The 21,171-nt window shown below is 35.6% G+C and overlaps 1 protein-coding gene across 1 annotated transcript in view; it reads left to right on the forward strand.

Moving 5' to 3' along the window:
• Positions 1 to 5,679: 5,679 nt before the first annotated feature.
• Positions 5,680 to 21,171, forward strand: part of LOC149556273 (kish-A-like protein) — a 60,944-nt gene continuing 45,452 nt past the window's right edge. The window contains exons 1-3 of the mRNA XM_089830474.1: positions 5,680 to 5,928; positions 6,080 to 6,186; positions 16,336 to 16,370. Coding sequence (XP_089686600.1) covers positions 5,926 to 5,928; positions 6,080 to 6,186; positions 16,336 to 16,370 — 145 coding nt within the window. The 5' untranslated portion in view covers positions 5,680 to 5,925. The remainder of the gene's footprint in view (positions 5,929 to 6,079; positions 6,187 to 16,335; positions 16,371 to 21,171) is intronic.

Raw genomic sequence — 21,171 nt, forward strand, 5'->3', positions numbered from 1 at the left:
TTGGAATTTGGGTGTGAGTGTATGGTTTTGATGTAAAATGGCTTCTTAAAATGGCATTATGACTTTACTTCACGGATTGTGTTGTTTTGCAAAGGGGAAGGATCCAATTTATAGGCAAGAGGCTTGAGGGATTGAGGGCTAAGATGCAAGGATGGGGAAAAGCTCATGGAGGGCTCAGATTGCATGAGAGGAGAGCACATGGATTGTGCTTCCTTACAGCCAATCAGGGAGTGACACATGTCACAGGGTGAGAGGATGGAGGAAAGGGGAAGGATGAGTCAACAAAGGAGGCTCAAGGGATAAAATTTTTATAAAGACCCTCATAATGGCTTGTAAGAGCAATGAAAGGGCTTTGGAAGAGTCATTTATGGCTTAGTGGGCTTCATAAAGTTTTATGGTTGGGATATTTTGAGGAAGATGAGATGAATTTCGACTTGGGCTTGAATAGGAAGGTTTTAAGCTTGCTTAGGATTGTGCAAATGATTAGAGTATGGATTACGATGGTTTAGGATTAGCTCAGGGATAGGCAAGTGGATGGCATTTAATGAGGGTGGGTGAAGGAGGAGATATTTTTTAACTTTGGCTTGGGTTAGTAAGTCTTAACCCATGTTTAGGGAATGTGACAAGGTTAGGAGGGGATTAGGATTAGGTTTAAAGACATATTCTAGAAGAGTCTAGACTTTGGATGAGGATAAAGACTTTCTAGAATAGTCTAGAACTTCCTAGGATGAGGATGAAGACATTCTAGAAGAGTCTAGAACTTCTTAGGATGAGGATAAATTAGATTTTTAGGAAATAAATAAAGTTTTATTTATTTCAAGGGTTTGGGTTGAGGAGATATTTATTAAAACTTTTTTAATAAACATGAGGATTAATATTTAATCTTAATTAAATATTTTGAGTTGGGATTAGGGGTAGGAAATGATGGGATTAGCCGTTAATCAAAATTAAAGAAGGATTAAAAGATTTTGGAAGAGGTTAGTGGTCTTAAAGAAATTGGCCAAGTTTTGGGCAAAAAATAAATTTTTTATTTATTTTGAGTTTTTTGGTCAATTTATTAATTAAATAATTAATAAATAAGGAAATAATGTTTAAATAAGATTTAAACATTTTTGAAAGAGATTCCTTAATTAAATATTTTTAATTAAGATAAAGGGATTTAATGGCATAAAAATAAATAAATAAATAATTAATTAATAAATGATGATGTCATCAGGAATTTTTTCAGAAAATAAAAATACTTTATTTTCTAAAGGATTTAGGTGTCTATAGTACCTAATGGATTGCCCCCAATGAGGAAGATTAGTCACTAGATGGATTTGGTTCCAGGAGCCAGTTTGCCAAACAAGACAGCGCATAGAATGACACCAGCAAAAAGTGAAAAGTTGAATAGGTAAGTTCATGAGTTGTTGCAGAAAGGGGTTGATTCGAGAGAGTTTGAGTCCATGTGTTGTACCAGTAGTTTTGGCACCAAAGAAGAATGGAGAATGAAGGATGTGCACAGATTCTCATGCTATCAAAAAGATCACAATCAAGTATAGATTTTCTTTGCCAAGGATGGATGATATTATGGACTATTTGAGTGGAGTTGAGTATTTCACAAAGATAGATCTGAAGAGTGGGTTCCATCAAATTCATATTAGAGAAGGTGATGAGTGGAAGACTGCTTTCAAGATAAGGGAAGGACTATATGAGTGGTTAGTCATGCCTTTTGGGCTAACCAATGCACTGAGCACTTTCATGAGGCTCATGAATGAGGTAGTGAAGGAGTTTCCAGGTAAGTTTTCCATTGTTTACCTAGATGATATATTGATCTTTAGTAAGACATTAGAGGAGCATTTGATTCATATTCGCAAGGTGTTTGATAAGTTGAGGGAAGAAAAGTTGTCGATAAACCTGAAAAAGTTCATTTTTGTAAAAGAGTTGGTGTACCTAGGATTTGTAGTCTCAGGAGAAGGTCTAAAAATGGACCCAGAGAAAGTGAAGGCTATCCTTGAATGGCCTACTCCAAGGAGTACAACAGAGGTAAGATATTTTCATGGTCTGGTTATGTTTTATAAAAAGTTCATAAGAAGTTTTAGCAGTATTTGTGGACCCTTGACTAAAACAACGAGAGGGGATAGGAAAGAGTTCAAGTGGACTATAGGAGCAGATAAGAGTTTTAATCTGTTAAAACATAAAGTTACTGAGTAGCTTGTTTTAGCACTTCCTGATTTTAGCAAGGTGTTTCAAGTAGACTGCGATACTAGTAGTACTACAATAGGAGTTGTTTTGAGCCAAGAAGGTAGATCTGTTGCTTATTTTAATGAGAAGTTGAATGATGCAAAAAGAAAATATTTTATTTATGATCAAGAGTTTTATGCTATAGTTCAAGCATTGAAGAATTGGACACACTATCTTCTTCCTAAGGAGTTTGTTTTGTATACTGATCATCAAGATTTGCAATGTTTGAATAGTCAAGGAAAATTGAACCAAAGGCATTTAAAGTGGGTTGAGTTTTTGCAGAGCTATACATTTATTTTGAAACACAAGAGTGGGAAGAGTAACAAAGTTGCAGATGCTCTTAGTATAAGACAACTTTTGCTGACAAAAATGCATATAGAGGTGGTTGGGTTCAAGGAATTCAGTACTTTGTATCCAGATGATCCTGATTTTGGTGAAGCGTGGAAGGCTTGTACATAACTTGTTACACTTGACAAGACAAAGTGGTTGGATTTCATGATCTAGGATAATATGTTGTTCAAAGGAAGCCAATTGTGCATTCCCATAAGTTTAATGAGAGAGAATCTTATCAAGGAGAAGAATAGTGGAGAATTGGCTAGACATTTTGACAGAGATAAAACTATAGCCTTAGTTGCTGAAAATTATTACTAGCCACAGTTACAACAAGATGTGACAAAGTTTGTACAAAGTTGTTGAGTATGTCAAATGGTGAAAGGAGTGAAGCAAAATATAGGGTTGTATCAACCATTACCTGTACTAGAGAAGCCGTGGGAGGATGTCAGCATGGATTTTGTTCTTGGATTACCAAGGACACAACACGAGCATGTTTCTATTTTGTGGTGGTTGACAAGTTTTCAAAGATGGCATATGTTATTCCTTACAAGAAGACTAGTGATGTTGTTCATGTAGCAGAGTTATTTTTCAGAGAAGTGGTGAGACTACATGGTCTGCCAAAGAGTATAGTTTTAGATCAAGATACCAAATTTGTTGGGTATTTCTGACATACATTGTGGGAGAAGTTGAAGACAGATTTGAAGTTCAGTTCATCACATCATCCATAGACTGATGGACAGACCAAAGTTGTGAATTGCAGTTTGGGAAACTTGCTAAGATGCTTGGTTGGAGATAAACCAAAAGGATGGGATATTATTTTGCCATAGGTAGAATTTGCATATAATAATTTTCTCAATAGGAGTACTGGTAAATCACCATTCCAAATTGTATATGGGAGTAGTCCCATAAATGCTTCTGAATTGAGATAGTTGGATAAAGGAGAGATAAGTAGTGCTAAAGCAGAAGATTTTCCTGAACATTTGAAGAGCATCCATGAGGAGGTAAGGAAGCACATCATAAAGATGAATACACAATATAAGGCTAAGGGAGATGTGAAAAGGAGATACAAGGAATTTCAGATTGGAGACGAAGTCATTGTTCATTTGAGAAAGGAGCATTTTCCAGTGGGTACATATAATAAGCTAAAGATGAAGAAGTTTGGACCATGCATGATAGTGAAAAGACATAATTCTAGAAATGTGTATGGAGTGGAGTTGCCTACTAAGTTGAATATTTCACCAGTATTTAATATTTTAGATTTGACAGAGTATTATGAAGGAGGTGATGGAGATGAAGTTGTAGAAGTGCAGTGGAATATTTTAGTAGCTAGTTCGGCTACAAAGGAGATTGAGGAGATATTGGACAGTCGTGTTTGTAAGAGTACATGGAACAGAACTTATGAAGAATACCTAGTCAAATGGAAAGGGAGACCAGTAGATGATTCATCATGGCTAGTAAAGGAGGAGGTTAACCATCTTGGTTTTTCGCTGAACACTTAAGACGTGATAATAATATTTTCTTTTCAATCTTTTCTATTTTAATAAGGACTAGTAGAAAGGAAAGTTGCTATTTTTGGGAGCTAGATATTTTTAGTAAGTTTGTCACACAAGCTCAAAATGTTCTCATTTTCTATAGGAAGGTTCATTTTAGAGTTCTAAGCCTACCATAAAAATCTCATTGCTCAAGCATTAATATCAAAGAAGTTATTGTAGATTTTCAATGGAAAAATTTGCAGAAAAATCTTCAGGCTCACCATCGGAGGCCTTAGAGTGCCTGGATGAGGTCTAAAAACTCAATGGAAGGGTGCTAGTGTGGTTGCAAGCTTGTAGATCACGAGTTGGCATTTCTGAAAAGTGGTTATAATAGCCAATCAGAGCAATGGTTCATGAGTTATGGCCTTTCGAAGTTGGACTACTAATTTTTTAAAAATAATTTGTCAAAGATGTATTTGGCTAACTCAATATGTATTGTTAGGGTCAGTTGGCCCTAGGTATTAAGTTTGGGAATCTAGAACCTTCCCAGGCAACATAAAATTGCTTATTTAAGAAAGGCCCAAACATTGTCTAGGACAACTCTAGGTGATAGTTCACAACTTGCCTTGCAGATTAATGTAATGAAGGCGCCCATGTGGGATAGCATATTGTACTTATGAATTCTGTAATTTCGCATTTGTAGTGCAAGTAAGAAGTCCGTATTTTATTATCACATTTTGCTATTGTTTCTTTGTTTCTGTTATGAATTTATGGTACTAAGGGGGGCACCCTTTGTCAAATGGTATCAAAGCGTATGTTCGTCAACAATGCATGTAGAAAATAATAAAAGATCTAGAAGATTTAACATAAATTTTGTTGAAACCTATAATCGTGCATAAACAAATAAAATTACTAAAAAATAAAAAAATAAAAGACTATTAACACGAACAACAAAAATGAAGTCAAATCTAGCTTCAAGCTATTATCAATTAAAAATAAATAAATAATGAACTCAAATTCGATAACCTTTTCCAACATACTCCTTATTTGTGCTAAAGAATGTTCTAATATAAACTATTCAAAAAGTGGAAGCATAGCAAGGTAATTGAGTGTTTGATAGAATGTCTTAACCAAATATTGAAGAGGAGGAAATGTAAACAATGCATCCATTAGGAAGATGCCACACACTCTACTACAAACCCACATGTTGTGTCAACATCTACCTTTCCCTTGACACTATGCCTACTTAATTGATGAATGATAGACTTGCTTAGTTTGTCTAAATTCTGTTATAATATTTGTAGTTAAAAAAGAATTTAATAAATGGCAAAATTTGAGACATTAATAAGAAAATAAATAAGAGTTGAAAATAAATCATTTTAATGAATAAAATGTTTGAGAATTTAAGATAATTTTTTAGATGTACCTATAAAAAAATTAATTATAATTTTTTTAAAAAAAATGCTAATTTGAATTATTTAAGAGAATAATAACTTAATATTATTATAATACAATTGTTTTCCATAGAAATCAGCCTTTAAAACTAAGAATCTAAAACTTCAAAAATTGTCTTAAACACGATCATCTTTTTAGATTTTTCAACCTCACACTCAACAAAACTTCATATATTCATTAAGAACTTTCTAAGTTTACCATTATTGCGAGGACTGATGCAAATTTAATAAATCTAATTTTTAAGAGTCCTACACACGGTACCTCGGAAGTCTTTTCATAAAAGCTCGTTCAATATAAAACAGCCTCCAAACTTGCTTTACTCAGACCCTCTCTTTCAATCGCTTACACGATGATTTTGAGTAATTTCATGCTCACTTTCTCTTGAATTTTACAGTGCTTCTGCTGTCAAGGGCACACTGTTGCAGATCTAACGGCTAAAACAATGGTGAGTCCATTCATTTGTAAATATTTGTTTCAGGGAATAATGGCTGATATCTATTCCATTTGTCCAATGTTTTTATTGTGTGTTTTTATGGCTGCATTAATAATCACATATTTGATTGCTTTTTCTCGGTGTTTATTTGTCGTTCTTGCAGTCAGCTCTGTTCAATTTCCAGTCCTTTTTAATAGTTGTGCTGCTAGTGATATGTACCTGCACTTATATCAAGATGCATTTTCCGGCTCTTCTCGAGCACAGAACAGGGTACGTTAGTTTTGAGAATATTGTTCCATTTTGTTGTATTCAGAATCTAATTCCTTATCGATCTGTTAATACATTTAAATATAGGCAGTTCTCATATGATTTCCCAAAATTTTGTATACGTCGCCAGCGTGGTCAGTATTGAAGTGGTATTAATTAAGTTTGGATTAGATTGGGTATCAATAAACTATTCAATGTGATTTGGATAAATAAGAGACAGGTCTCTTTTTCCTGAAGAAATCAATATATGCCCGAGTTTATATATGTTGAATCGATTTAAAATCTTAAATACCCTAAATTTATGAATATAGAGCCTTTTTCGTATGGGACTGTGTATGTAAATTTTAGTTTTGATTTCACATTTCTACTTTAGAAACAAAGGCCGATGAATAATGGAACTAATATGGTCAAGGCTGAGCCTCTAGTTTTAGCAGATCCCAGATGCTTCCATCGTAAAGACTTTGTTCAGTCTCTCTTTTCTATATAAACTTGGAGGAGAATTTAATTAAATTTTCTCTATATGATAATTGATAGCCACATGTTCACATTATGTTTTTTCATAATTCTGATCCCCTGATATGGAGGCTAACATGGCTAGTCTAGTACCCAAATTCATCGATTTGGCCTGCAAAAATACCACCAAGAAGACCATAAAACCAAGGTTTATAGAAAAATCACGCATATTTGTCCATCATGGAGTTTATTCTCACTCAGAATATTAATGCACTAACTGCTACTATTCTCCAAACAATGACATGATAATTCATTCATTCGGCATTCATTCTACTAATAGCAGGATTAGGAAACCATCATGAAAATAACTTTTAAAAACAGTGCTTCCAATAAAATTTCTGTTAAGCATGCGGTCTTGGACTTCAAGCCAGCATCCACTGTTCATCAATTTGCTGAAACCATCAACCATTTTTAACTCTGGTGGCCACACAGTTTATCATGTCCCTACTTTAAACCTACACAACATAATGGGAGAATGATCAACTCAAGGGGTATGGAGTTCCTGATTTTTAGCTGCATCAATTCTCTGTTCTTTTGTTTTGTCCTTTATTGATAATCTAAAACAGAGAACGAAATAAAAAATGTCAGGATAATATTGTTTTTCCCTGTTTCTTTAAACTCACGTCTTTTGTTTGGAGAGATTTTAGGCCTCACTGTCATCCTTGCCTCTTTTGAAGATCATGATACAGTCTTTCATCTTCAGAATCACCCTTTTAGTCCGGAGAGAGTTTCATACTTAAATTTTAACTTGGCCTTTGGTTGTTTTGAATTCTTTCAGGTCAAGGTCATCGTGCTTGAGAGGACTAATACCTTATTTCTAGTTTTGTGATTTATCAACCAAAGCTCTAGCATCCAAGTTGCCATCATCTTGCATTTTTGAATGGGATCTACTTCTACTTAGAAGAAAATTCGTCTGCTTAGCAGAATCACTGAACCCAGACATGACACCAGTAATTACTTATTCTCTAGACCAGGATTCTGGAAATTTGGAGTTACTCACTTGAATGAATATGAGAGCAGCTGCCAGACCTGGGAGCTTTGAGAGCAGTGTCTTTTATAATCTCCTTACAAAAGGCCTAGATAGTGCCAGTCACCAGAGAAGCTTTGGCCTCATTTGTCATTCGAAGGACTAGCTTCAAATACTTGTGTTTCTTTTAGTTTTTGGGATGGTACTGTTTTTATTTCTTTCCAGATATTTTTTCTGAGATGTAGTGGGGGAACATCTATTAAAGTAGTTTATAAAAGACAATATTTTAAAAATAAAACACAAAACTTGGTAAAAGAAAATACAATTCATCATTATTATAAACAATATGAGTAAAAAAATTTGAAACCTACAAGAAATTTGAGAATTGACAATCAACTGATGCCAATATTTATGTTATTCATGTAGTTAAGATACAAATTATAAAAAGACAATATTTTAAAAATAAAACACAAAACTTGGTAAAAGAAAATACAATTCATCATTGTTATAAACAATATGAGTAAAAAAAATTGAAACTCACAAGAAATTTGAGAATTGACAATCAACTGATGCCAATATTCATGTTATTCATGTAGTTAAGATACAAATTATAGGGCCCTCCAGCTGATCTAACTCATCCTCCGATGCAAATGCTGTGGCATACAACTCATTGCTGTAGTTGCTAGACGCATCTAGCTCCTGCTACTAGACCCCAACCAACAATACTTCCACAACCTACTCTTCACCAATTTGCATCCGCTCCTTAGTCTATATCCCATAGTATTGTTGGATTTTCCTTGTATGCAATCATCTGTGGTCCATGAGATGCAAGGTATTGTGTAATTCCCAAGGTTTGCCCTGTTAGAGGTAAGCTTGTTTGTCTTGATAGAATGGATTAACTACATGTAGACTACTTCCTCTCAATAATAGAGGAACTACAAACTTGTCAACAGAGCCACATGGGCAGTGTGCGTATCCATGATGGAGGCCCATACAATCGTTATCAACTCATTAGGTTCTCTTGTGCTAAAGTCTCTAAATTTAGTCCACTTGTGTCAAAATAATGTGGCTTCCTCTGTACTGTTCATCTTCTTTATCGCCTTTGTGAAGCTCCTCTTCGTCTCCGAGCCTTTGTGGACACCACTTTGGGTTCAGTGCATAGGCAGCTTTGTGCAAAGAAATGTTGAGCTTCTCTCACCTTTTCCTTATGATTGGCCAAATGTGTTTGTTGAAGAATTGCAAGATGTAGTCTCTTTATTGGACGACGACCTTCGTTTGGCCATGCTTTTAATGCATTTGTATATCCCTAGGTTTTGTAGTGGCAGACTTGCCATATTTTATTTAACTTGAAAAGTGAGGATGTGACAGAGTTTATATCTTCAACATTTGACCAAAAAGTTTTGCTCTTTGCCGATATCTTCACTATTCACTATTGCTCTGTTTTTTACTTGGTCTGCTGATTCCACTCTTGCGTCATTATTGTTAATTTCAAGGGCTTTTGCAACTCAATTATCCTTTCTACTAGAATGAACCCATACTTCAATGACCTAATCTTTACCAATTCACATCAGCTCCTCAGTCTACATCCCATAATGTTATTGGATTTTCCTTGTATGCAATCATTTGTGGTCTATGAGATGCAAAGTCTTGTTTAAAGCACAAGGTTCTTTTCCCTATTAGAGGTAAGCTTGTTTGTCTTGATAGACTGGATAAACTGCATGCAGACTACTTCCTCTCAATAATAGAGGAACTACAAACTTGTGAACAGAGCCACAAGGGTGGTGTGACTATCTATGATGGAGGTCCATACAATCGTCATCAACTCATTAGGTTCTCTTGTGCTAAAATCTCTAAGTTTGGTCTACTTGTGTCAAAATAATGTCGCTTCCTTTGTATTACTCATCTTCTTATTTGCCTCTGCAAAGTTCCTCATCATCTCCAAGCCTTTGCATACACCACTTTGGGTTCAGTGCATAGGCAGCTAGGTGCAAAGACATGTTGAGCTACTCCCACCTTTGCCTCATGTCTGTCTGAATGTGTTCATTGTAGAATTGGAAGAGGTAGTCTCTTTATTGGACAGTGATCTTCATTTGGTCATGCTTTTAATGCACTTGTATATCCCTAAGTTTTGGAGTGGCAGACTTACCGTATTTTATTTTGTTAGATTAAGAACTAGAAGTGATACAATCAGAGAATAAAAATTAAGCACAGAATAATCAGAAGCAGTACAGCAATTACCCTGGGGAAAACCCTCCTCAGTGAGAAACAATCCAGCCCTCAAATCAGTCCCTTTATTTAAATATGCTTTTAGCAAAGATTACAGTATCTCTGCAAATTGTAGAGCTTTCAATATGCACGACAGTTACAGCACAATTGACATCAACTCAATGACAACTTCCTTTTCTCACAAATGAATAGACACAAATAAATATATTTGATGTCGATCACTGTGAAAACAAAAAAACGAGCAGAGCAATTATCTCTTTTTCATAAGACAACAACAAGAGAGTAGACAATATACATCCACCGCCTGTGAACTTATTTTTTCAGCATGTGTATTACAGCTGCTAAGAAGAAAAAAAAGCTGTGCAATGTCTCTATGCTTGAATTATACTTCTCCAGCTCTCCAGCACCTACACAATTAAGAGAAAAACTGAGGATACATTCCCGTAGAAGCCGATGTTAATCAGAATACAAAACAGTCAAGATAGGAGAGAAACCAACGACATCTTGGATGCACAGGGTCAACATGTCTCATAATTTCGATCATTAATGACATGTGAAGATCAACGACAAACTATATCAATAGCTGAAGTCTACATTGAGAGCCTTTCAAGTCAGCAGAGACATACAGGAGAAATGCCAAATCATCAAAGAATGATAATGCAAAAACTGAGTCAGCTGAAGCATCCGTGATACTCACATGGTGGATGAGGAAACCATAACCAAGGCAATAGGACCAGTAGTTGACGAGAAGAAGGATGAACTTAGTGACAACATCTGTGCAACAGAACCACAAAGAGAAGTAGAAGAATAACCAGATGGAAGCAGAGACCAACAAAGTGAACAAGAAGAATGCTTGAAGATGTATATCGCAGCTACACAACTCAACATATTTAACTTGAAAAATGGGGATATGACAACTCATATATTTTGCATTTGACCAAAAGTTTTTTGGTTTTCACCAATTTCTTCACTCTTCACCATTGCTCTGTTTTTGAATTGGTCTGCCAATTCCACTCGTGTCATTTTTATTAATTATAAGGGTTTTTGCAACTCAATTATCCTCTCTAATAGAATGAAATAGGATGAATTTATGGTTTCAATGGGTTCGATAAATTCTTTCTAGGAGAAGGATTGAAATAGTGTACATGACTTGTGATGGAGATCAATGAAAATTCATACTTTTGATAATTATAAGGGTTTTTGCAACTCAATTATCCTCTCTAATAGAATGAAATAGGATGAATTTATGGTTTCAATGGGTTCGATAAATTCTTTCTAGGAGAAGGATTGAAATAGTGTACATGACTTGTGATGGAGATCGATGAAAATTCATACTTTTGACATCAACTACAGCTAATATGATTCACATAATTTTTCCTAATGGCATTGAGTGCATTGTTCATGGTATGCCACAGTTCATACTTTTGACATCAACTACAGCTAATTTTTGACATCAACTACAGCTAATTCATAATTTTTGACAATTCATACTTTTGACATCAACTACAGCTAATTCATAATTTTTCCTTGTGATGGAGATCGATGAAAATTCATACTTTTGACATCAACTACAGCTAATATGATTCACATAATTTTTCCTAATGGCATTGAGTGCATTGTTCATGGTATGCCACAACAAAGGGTTCAATAGATATGCTTGCAGATAGCCCTAATGAGATGCTTGGTTATTGTGCACAGATATGCCACATCTGCCACAATTTCTAGCACATCGTAAGGGCCAATCGCTCCAATGACATTTCTGAGAAATAATTTGAAAACCAATTGTTATGAGGAACTAATGGTCATCATTACATGTGACTGTATTTTTGGCAAATGAACATTCTCTAATGCCTGTCCACCCATCCATGATATTGTCGCATTCATGTGAACACTATGTGGCCTTCATTTCCTTTGTGGTAAATTTGTTTTGGAATAGTTAGTATTCAAGATAGTAGTTATCATTTTTGTCTCCAGTGGTGACATATGATAAAGGCCCTACTCATTCAATCTTGGATGTGTCTTATACAAATAAGGATAAACAAGGAATGGAATGCCATTGGCAAGGAAGAATTTGTGACAACATTATTTGCCTTATCTTTGAAATGTTCATTCAACATATCTACCATAGCTTTGGAGTTGAACCTGTAGCCTTACTTTTCCTTGAAAGTTTACCTTTGATTGCTAGTGGTTCTAGTAGGAAGTGTTGGTGCCAAGGTAACTGCATGTATGGAAAATTCACCATATACAATTATATTAACTCAACCATTTGCTGAAATGACTCCATTCTCTTTAACAATGATGCAGCAGAGGCATGTGTTACTCTCTAATTCTTCCATACTTTTTAAGGGCACAAAAAGGCATTTCTATTGGCGAGGCTCCTTTGAATTAACAATTATATTGACATGTAATCTTGTTGCAAGTTGCAATAAATAGGTTTTCTTATAAAATGGTCTTTTGACAACATTTTCCACAATCTTAGAATGGCAATTGAAATTTATGACACCCCCAACTAAATTACAACTTTGGGTGCCCCCTTAAGCTTTTCTTTCTCCTCTCTTACTTCTATTGCCAATTGTTGGATTCGTTACATGTTAAACTCCTCCTTATATAAACTAAAGGAACTCATATAAGCATTGGAAAAACAAAGTATAATTTTTTTTTACTATATACAATAATGGCTCAAGGCACAATGCGTTTTTAATTTTTTTTTCTCCTCTATTTTTCATATTTTAGGTCACAAGAAGTGCAAAAGTAGATGACATAAAAGGAGTTATTCTTACAGCTGTCCGAGTCTAAAGACATTATTTAATTAGCTCATAGCAGCTCAGAGTTTAAAACTGTTGAACACACCACAAGACTAAGAGCGGGGGAAGGCTGGGTGAATCAATCTTGAACAAAGCTTAAACTTTTTTTGTCGCAAACACTTATCAGTTATCTTTATCCAACTAATCATCAATGAAAGATATTGCAATGGACACATAAACACCTTGACACCAGATTTTAATGTGGAAAACCGAATGTGGGAAAACCCATGGTGAGAATCACACTTACTATATGAATAGAATTGAATACAATGCCGAAGTCAAGGAAACTTTTTGCTTCTGATTTGGATTTGTAGGCTAAGGTGCACAACCTTGGGGCAAGATACAAATGACTTGTATAACCGAGACACAATCCCAGGGCAAGATAGAAGATTGTACAAGCTGCCAAAAGAACACACTGTCTTCTAGCAAGCAGAGGGAATTGATGAATTGAAAAGATGCAGGATCTCCTGATCATGCCAAACACTTGCTGCCATAAACTCTGTCAACTCTGAAAGATGTTATCAATTTGCACATCTGTCAACTCCAAATCAATTTTGAACAATTTTTTTTGGTCACAAACACCTATCAGTTATCTTAATCCAGCTGATCATCAATGAAAGATATTGCATGAAATGAAAAAGTGTGTTGTTAGTAGCAGATGCTTGGATAAGTGTTTTATACCTTGATAGTGCAAGCACTTCTTGAAATGAAATTGCAAGTGTCGATGCAATGGCATGAATCTGCAAAGATCTTAAAGACCATCACTAAAGACATGCTTGCATAATGATTGCTAGGTTTACCACCATCATGAGATGAATTGCTTAATTGCTTGAATATGCTTGACTACTCCTTGAATGCTTGATCAAATGCTTGTGTATAGATTGATTGCTTGATTATCAATGTATGGGATGCCAAAATGAGTGAGGTAGCCTTGTACTTATAGCTCACCTAGCCATTTTGGGGCACAAAACCCAGAGGAGGCCAACATGGAATCAGAATCCCGCCTAAAATAAAAATACCTCATTGTGATTTCAATTTGGGCCCAGTTTACAACGTAAGGGACACCTTATAATGTAGGGAGCGACTTACATCCAGGGCTGCCCTTGACGAGCCAATTGAGGCTCAAATTTGAATCTGGTGTAAATATGGACACGGGGATACTCAAAACGTGTGTGGGATTGAGGTGTGATAAATTGAAACATACAAAAGACCACTTTTAATGAAATGGGGCCTATGTACACAAGCGATAATGATTAAATGAAATAATTAAAGAGGGAACAATTATAATTAAGGGCCCACATTAATTAAGTTGAGGTAAAAGTCCTATAATGCCTAGAGGAATGAACACACACTAAAATGGGCACTTCGTAAGCATAGAATTGGACGCACTATGTAGTGTACAATTTACAACTCTACAAAAACTAGTGAAACAGTCTAGAAAAACGCATCAAAGGACAATATAACACAAAGCATGGATATTTGCCTAATGGAATCTGAATTGCATGTGAAGAGGTAACAGTTTTTTCATCTAGCATCTTCATTTTATAGCACACATCCATGAAAAAAGCAATCAAAAGATACAAAGGAAAATACATTAAAGAACTTATAGAGGTCAGCATTGGTTTTTGTCTGATGGACCATGAATTTGATGTCAAGGATAAACAACTTCTCTTTTTCTAGAATTTTTAATTTTAATAGCAGACATCAAAGAGAAAAGCAGTCACAACTTCCTATGAATCCAAGCCATGAGTAATGCACTCCATTGAACATAAAGTACCCCTTATGTACTAAGAAAAAGAAAACCATACAGTAAGGCATTTTACATAACTCATAAAGGAACACAATCACTTCAAAAGTTCTGATTTTGAAGTGCATAGAGACAGTAATGTCCAAGTACTGATTACCTCTTCTGCAGAAACGAATGTTTCACTGCATAAAGCATCAGAGAAATTGTAGTAAAAAATACATCAAAGGAAACTAGAGCAGACATCTAAGAATTAAAATTAAAAAAAGGCTAAATTTGCCCGTTTGGTGTGGGTATTTGCCAATGACTTAGGTTTGCCTGGAATGGACCTGTAGGGAATTGTTAGGACCCTGCTGGAACACACAGCAAATTGGATCCAGATCCAAACCCAGGCAAGCTTGGACTGTGGTCCAAGCTCTGGAGGGGTTGTACCGGTAACATAGCTCTTTGGTCAATCCTAGCCTTTCCCTCATTATTTGATCCTCTTGGTATAGAAAGGGTTCTGCCTCTTTCAAATTACTACTGTGGCCCTGTAAGGATCAGCCAGGTCTCGTGACCCACAGGTTATTGGTAGAGGTTCCATTAAAATTCATCGTAAGATCTCATGGTCATAGGGTGCAACCTCTTTGGCTGCCTGTGAAATATTCTTGTTATCTATTATCATTTTTAATAGGAGGCAATTAAGAACCTTTTAATTATGTAGATCCTGTGTTCAGTGTCACCCAATTTATAAAGTCTGAAGTTATTGCTTTCTTGTCCATGCAATAATAATTGATGTCAACTGTTATTGCTACTGCTCAGAAACAAATATTCTTGGCAGTATCAAGAAGATACCAAGTCCTAGAGGGCTCATCCCTAATTCTTAACTGATCTTCTTAGACAAGAATAAAGTACCAAGTTTCAAAGGCCTCTTCTCTAATTAATCTTGAGACTTAAGGAGGGGGAATGTGAGGATTTACAGGGGTTGATATGTAGTATGTACTACTATAAATGTTTTACCTGATGAGAGTTTCCATAGCTCAACACCTGTTCCTCTTGGTACTGCATCACAGCTGGCTGTTAAATTTGCCGAGTACCTTTTCATCTCCTTGACACTTCCTGAAGCTGACCCATTTTTATTCTCTTCGTGATTTTGTTTTGCAATTTTGCATGCTGTCAATTATTTTGGCTTCATGCTTTCACCCAGGCTTTCAAAAGTATCTTCTTTTGAACAAACGAAATATATAAGTTTGCAAAACAAGAGCTTGATTATAAATTTTAGACATTTAGAACTATCTAAACAAAACTTTGACTCCAAAACTGCAGAACGTTTCTATGCAAATTTAATTTGAAGGGAATGAATCATGTAACCATTGTCAAGTACTTTTGAACTTGCAAGTTAGGCACATACAGTATCTTGATTCTCTTGTATTGTTTTTGCTTCTCTAGCATGATAGAGATATCAAAATGGGGAAGTATCCTGTATGTTTCTGAGGGATGACTAATAGTGAGTAACCATACCTGGAGAATAATAACTATTTTTTACCACTTCTGTCTTTGGGATCCTTACTCTTAATAATAGTTACAGGTAATTTTCTAAATAAGTTTCAAATGATATAACTTTAGAGATGATTTTATCTTGTATCATTTTTATGGATAATGCCTAGTGTATTTTAGCTGTTAATCATTCTCTGGGTCCAATGCGATGAATGTTTACATATATATCCAACCCTGTGAAATGCTAAATAATGATACTGTTATTTCATGGCTATTTTATACTTGAATTTTGTGCATTTTTCCTTTGTGAACGTTGGATGCGTATTTCTTTAAATCTTTTCTTTGTTTTTTTGTCATTCTTACACAAAAGTAGAAAAGTAGATTCAAACAATATCTTTTGTTAATATTGTTTTTTTGGACAGGTTTCGAGGTTTTTTTTGGAAGGCTGCAAGGATAGGTAGCTTAATAATATGCAACCATTTTCCTTATTTCTAAGTTCAAAGAGGCATGTTTGTGTTTCCTGTGAAGATTAGTTTCATCTGTTTCCTTTTAGGACATTGATATTGCAGTTGTGCGCCATAGTATCAAATGCACTATTGGCGTCCTCAAGATTTGCTGCTTTTTTGGATTCATTGCTGATTTTCTTCATCTCTTTGGCATATTTTAAATTTTTTTATTAATATAATATTGGGTTCTATCATGGGGCTCCATCCCAATGCAATACCAGCATAATAACTATACCCAACCAAAACTCGTGTGCAAAGTACTGATGCAGGGCCTGACAGGCCCAGAAGAAAAGACCAGAGAAGGAAACACACACAACATATACTGCCTAATGCTCAGAAACTTAAAATCCTGCAGTGAGAGCCAAACCAGGCATGGTAAGGGATACGGAGGGAACTGAAGCAGAAAAACAGACATAAATATCCCAAAGCAGAACATATCCAAACGCCTCATTACAGCTCAGAAATGCCCCACCAAGACACACCTGTGACACATGACACAAATCTCCATTGATCATAAGCCTGACTTAGGGACTACATTTCTCAAAACAGGGACCCCCTTAGCCTTAGTTGGACATGAAATTACTGACACTTCCAAACCAGCAATATGGGCACCCTTAATGAGTTCAGTGCACCTCACAGAATGAGATAAATAATTGTTGTCAGAATATGGTCAACTGTAGATGCTAAAAATTTCCAGAAAACCTTTGCGATGTGACGTAGGCATATGCCTAATAACCATTCTGAAGTCTTGATATAAGTCCATTAGACTACACACATCCCATCTCAAGATCTGAATATCCTTCTGAGAAACTCCTCCCAAAGAATCCTTTGTTTACCTTTGCCCAGCACTAAACCTTATGACTCTTTACTGCTAAGTTGCTGGTCCCGGTTCAGATCTGGGTTTGGGTTCAAGACTCAGGTTTGCAGGTTCGATCAACTTTTGTTTTGGGGAGGTGGGGTTTGAGTTTGTTTTGGATTCGTCTGCACATAAAACATATACAAATAAATAAAAAAAGTATATACATATAGGCAGTTGCAAATAAGTTTGTAATGCACCACTATGCTAATATTAAATTAAAATAGCAACATACACCACCATTTTAGTCTTTTTAGTGGTCAATTTTAGGGTTAGGGGGTTGAGTTGACCAAAAAAGACAAAAAAATGTTATAATAAGTGAAAAAAACAAAAAATTGCTCAAACACTTTCTGGTTCCTGCCACGAGTGAGCAAATTTTTTCCAAATACTTCCTGGGTTTGGCAGGCTGAACCCACAGGCTGTGGGCTGGACCCTGCCCAAAACCAGAGTATCACATCCAGATTCAGACCTGGGACAAACCGGATTGGGACCCGTGCGTTACCAGGAAGGGCCCGGTACTTCATATCATCTTCCTTCTCGAAAGTTGAAATTTCTTAAATACATTGTTTGACCTTTGTGTTGACAATAACCATCCCTTTGTTTTCTTTGAAATCTGCTCAAATGGAGATGCAAGAACAACATTGACCTGGATCGGCAATACCATTTGTACCAAGAACTACTTTCAACAGCCTGAGCAAAGACACATTTGGTTAATGAAATGTTTTTTTGAACAAATGATCAGAAACCTTCCCTTTATGAAAGGGATCATGTACAACACCCATAATCTGCTCCACCATAATTGAACATGCCAAAAATAACCAAACAATGCCAAATCCGACCCTGGCCTTATGCAAATAAAGTCTACTCAATACACGGAAATAATAGGCCAACACAGATCTTCCAACTTGATAACTCCAAAGCTCACTTTACTCTGCATTGATTGCACAAAATTCTAACATAACCAAACCATCAGATCTGACGTGCAATATAGCACTTCCAATATCAATGCATTTGCGAGCAAAAGTAGAGATTTTATTTAATCAATATTCTTTACTGTACACAGAATTTTCTTTTCTATGATGTTTATGAGTCCTTCCCACTGTCTTTACTTTCTAATGAGAAGTTTGAGATAGCCGAGCCAATATTGGCTCACAGATCAATGCTGAATGTGTACTGAATCAAATTTACTTAGACATATAGGAAGCTTCTTATAAAAGTGCACAAAGCTACTAATTGGACAATATTCTCTTTTTAAAGCATTAATCACACTTGGGGATCTCCTTCCACCAGCATGGTATGAAAATCAGCATTATATTTGAGATATAGACCTGCATGGAGTGCTTCCCACACTCTGACATTGTTCAAGTGGATCCCTAAATACTGAGATCCAGCTATAAAAAATGTTCCAATTGCATCTCTAGTGAAATAACCCGTTCCTGCCAATCCTGGGTTGCCATGGGAGGCTTCATCATAATCAGGTTGGCCCCCCTTATCCTGTGCTTTCCAGCTATGTTGTCTTCCAACATTTTTATAGGCTACTAAGCTTTGAACAGGTATAGTTTATCTCTTAAATTTTCTGTTGGGGTCATATAATATTCTTTTCAAAATTTTCAATATGATTCTATATTGGCGAACTCAGTGGTTATTCCTCTTCTGAATTGTCATACTTAGATTGTGTAGAATTATATTGATTCTTTTAAATGGGCTGTGCCTGACATAGTTTACTGTTTAGCTATTTTTATAGCTAAAATATAGGAAAGTAAATGGAGCAGCAATTCAGACTCTTTATTAGACTATTGTAATGTTTCTTTAATGGTCATCTTAGTCTGTAGTTTACTAAGTAATTTCTATTTTCATCTTTAGTTCACGATTGTTTATTTTAGAAACATCGTCTTTGTAAATCTATATAAGGAGTTTTCTTTTCCCCTGTTCAATACAATATCAATTTGTTGATGAGGTTTAATAAAATTTTGGTGAATTTTTTAAGAAGAATTTGAGCCTCTCTGATCTGGAATCCCACTCTGGTTGCAACCCCATTTGCATATAATGTTATTTATTATTAAGAGTATAGTTTTCCTGGAAGGATTGGATTTAAAAAAATCTAATCTATGATTTAAACCAAATGTTTTGTTCATCATTAGAATGAATGATAAGAAAGAAGATCTGGGCCTCTTATATGGATAACTGGATTACAATGGAGAGTATAGATATCATTGATTAACTCTTACATCCAAAATGAAATGCTAGCAAACGATAATTAAATCTTATTACAATATTAAATAAAGGGATTAATTATAATTTATAACTATAATTATTTTTGAAAATTGATTAACACATTAATTAAACAGTCAATCCTCCATTTTGTGTTCTTTATATACAAATAATTGGTTTCCATGAAGCAATGGGAGCCAAGCCATCATCCCAGTTGAGATTATTAATTGATTAGGATGTTTCCAAGTTTTAGTTGTTTAATCAATTTTCATTTTCATATAATGCTCCTCGCTACCCAGGATTATTGCTTTGTTGAATCACTTGATCCTGACATTATGTGTGTGCTTCGCTGAAGCAAATGTCTTTATTCAATTTCTATGAAATTGCGAGTTACATATCTTGAGCCTTATTTAAAAGGATCTTCTTGTCTCTCCAAAGTACGAATTATGATACATACAATCAATGTATTCCACATGCCAAGGTTGGTTCAAGGAGATGCTTGATGGAACCAAGCATGTTGGTCATATTTTTTTGGGAAACGAATATGATTTTGATCTCATATCTCTTCAACTTTTAGTCTAACATAAGGAGCATCTCTTCATTAAATGAATGGAAGGCTCTGACCATAGTCTATGTGTCATCAGTATGCTCTGGTGGGTTAGCTGCTTGTTCACATTTTTTAAGGCCTTCAAAAAATTGTCTAAATCTATAGCCAAGTTTGCTTGTCTTGGTTCTTGATCCTAGTCCAGAAACTATCTAAATCTATAGGTAATTTTGCTTGTCTTGTTTCTTGATCCTAGTCCAAAAGTCTTCCCTGCCAATAATTGGGGCAAACTTGGGTCTTTAATGATCGGAAATAAAATATTTCCTGTTAAAGAATTGGAAGAAACCATAGTTACAGTTCCCTGGGGGACGGTGGAATGGGGGGACAAGTTTTCAGGGCAAGGTGATGTAGGAGCATCCAGTGGTGTAAGGGCAATCCTGTATCACCCAAAAAAAAATGCTTAGAGATAGTTTCTGTTTAATGTGTTTTCATTTCTAGATACCCATTTGGGTCAATTTAAAGTTCTAATTCTCACAGTTCCACTATTAGTTTTTTGGGTTAGAGTTTTTGAGCACCTTGGGATACGTGTCAAAGCAGAAAATGGGTTATTTTGTAATTGAGCCAAAATTATGATGAGTTAGAGGGTGTAAGTTGGAGGGATGATTATACTTGTAATTTAAAGCGCTCTAGAAAAAGAATAAGGTCAAAAGGCTTCACGGTTAGAAAGTTATTGCAGTTTTAAATTTCCTGGAAGACCTCCTAAGAGTGCTTCAAAGTCAGATTTGAGGCACTAAACGACCTCGTATGGGGGACGAGCGAAGTTGGTCCATAGGGCTATAGAGCACTTCGAGAGCTTTTCAAAAATGTAAACGGTTTGTCAATCGGAGTCCCGATTCAAAAGTTATGCCTCCTGGAAGTTGGGCTACTGTTTCTGGATTCTTCTAATTTTACACCGACTTCTAGTGTGACTTCTGGAACCTTTTGTTTTGGCAGTGGATGCCAATTGACATATTCTAGAATGTATTCCTAACCCTAAACCATTTGGGGTCTATTTGAGAACATTTTTGGCACTGTAAAGATAGTTCTCAGTGGAGTTTGAGAGAAGGTACTGTGAGGAGGGATTTTTTCTCCAGAATCATAC

Source organism: Cupressus sempervirens, chromosome 5 (genome assembly GCF_028749045.1).
Source record: "Cupressus sempervirens isolate cs-2001-9-10 chromosome 5, ASM2874904v1, whole genome shotgun sequence".
Taxonomy (NCBI): Eukaryota; Viridiplantae; Streptophyta; class Pinopsida; order Cupressales; family Cupressaceae; genus Cupressus; species Cupressus sempervirens.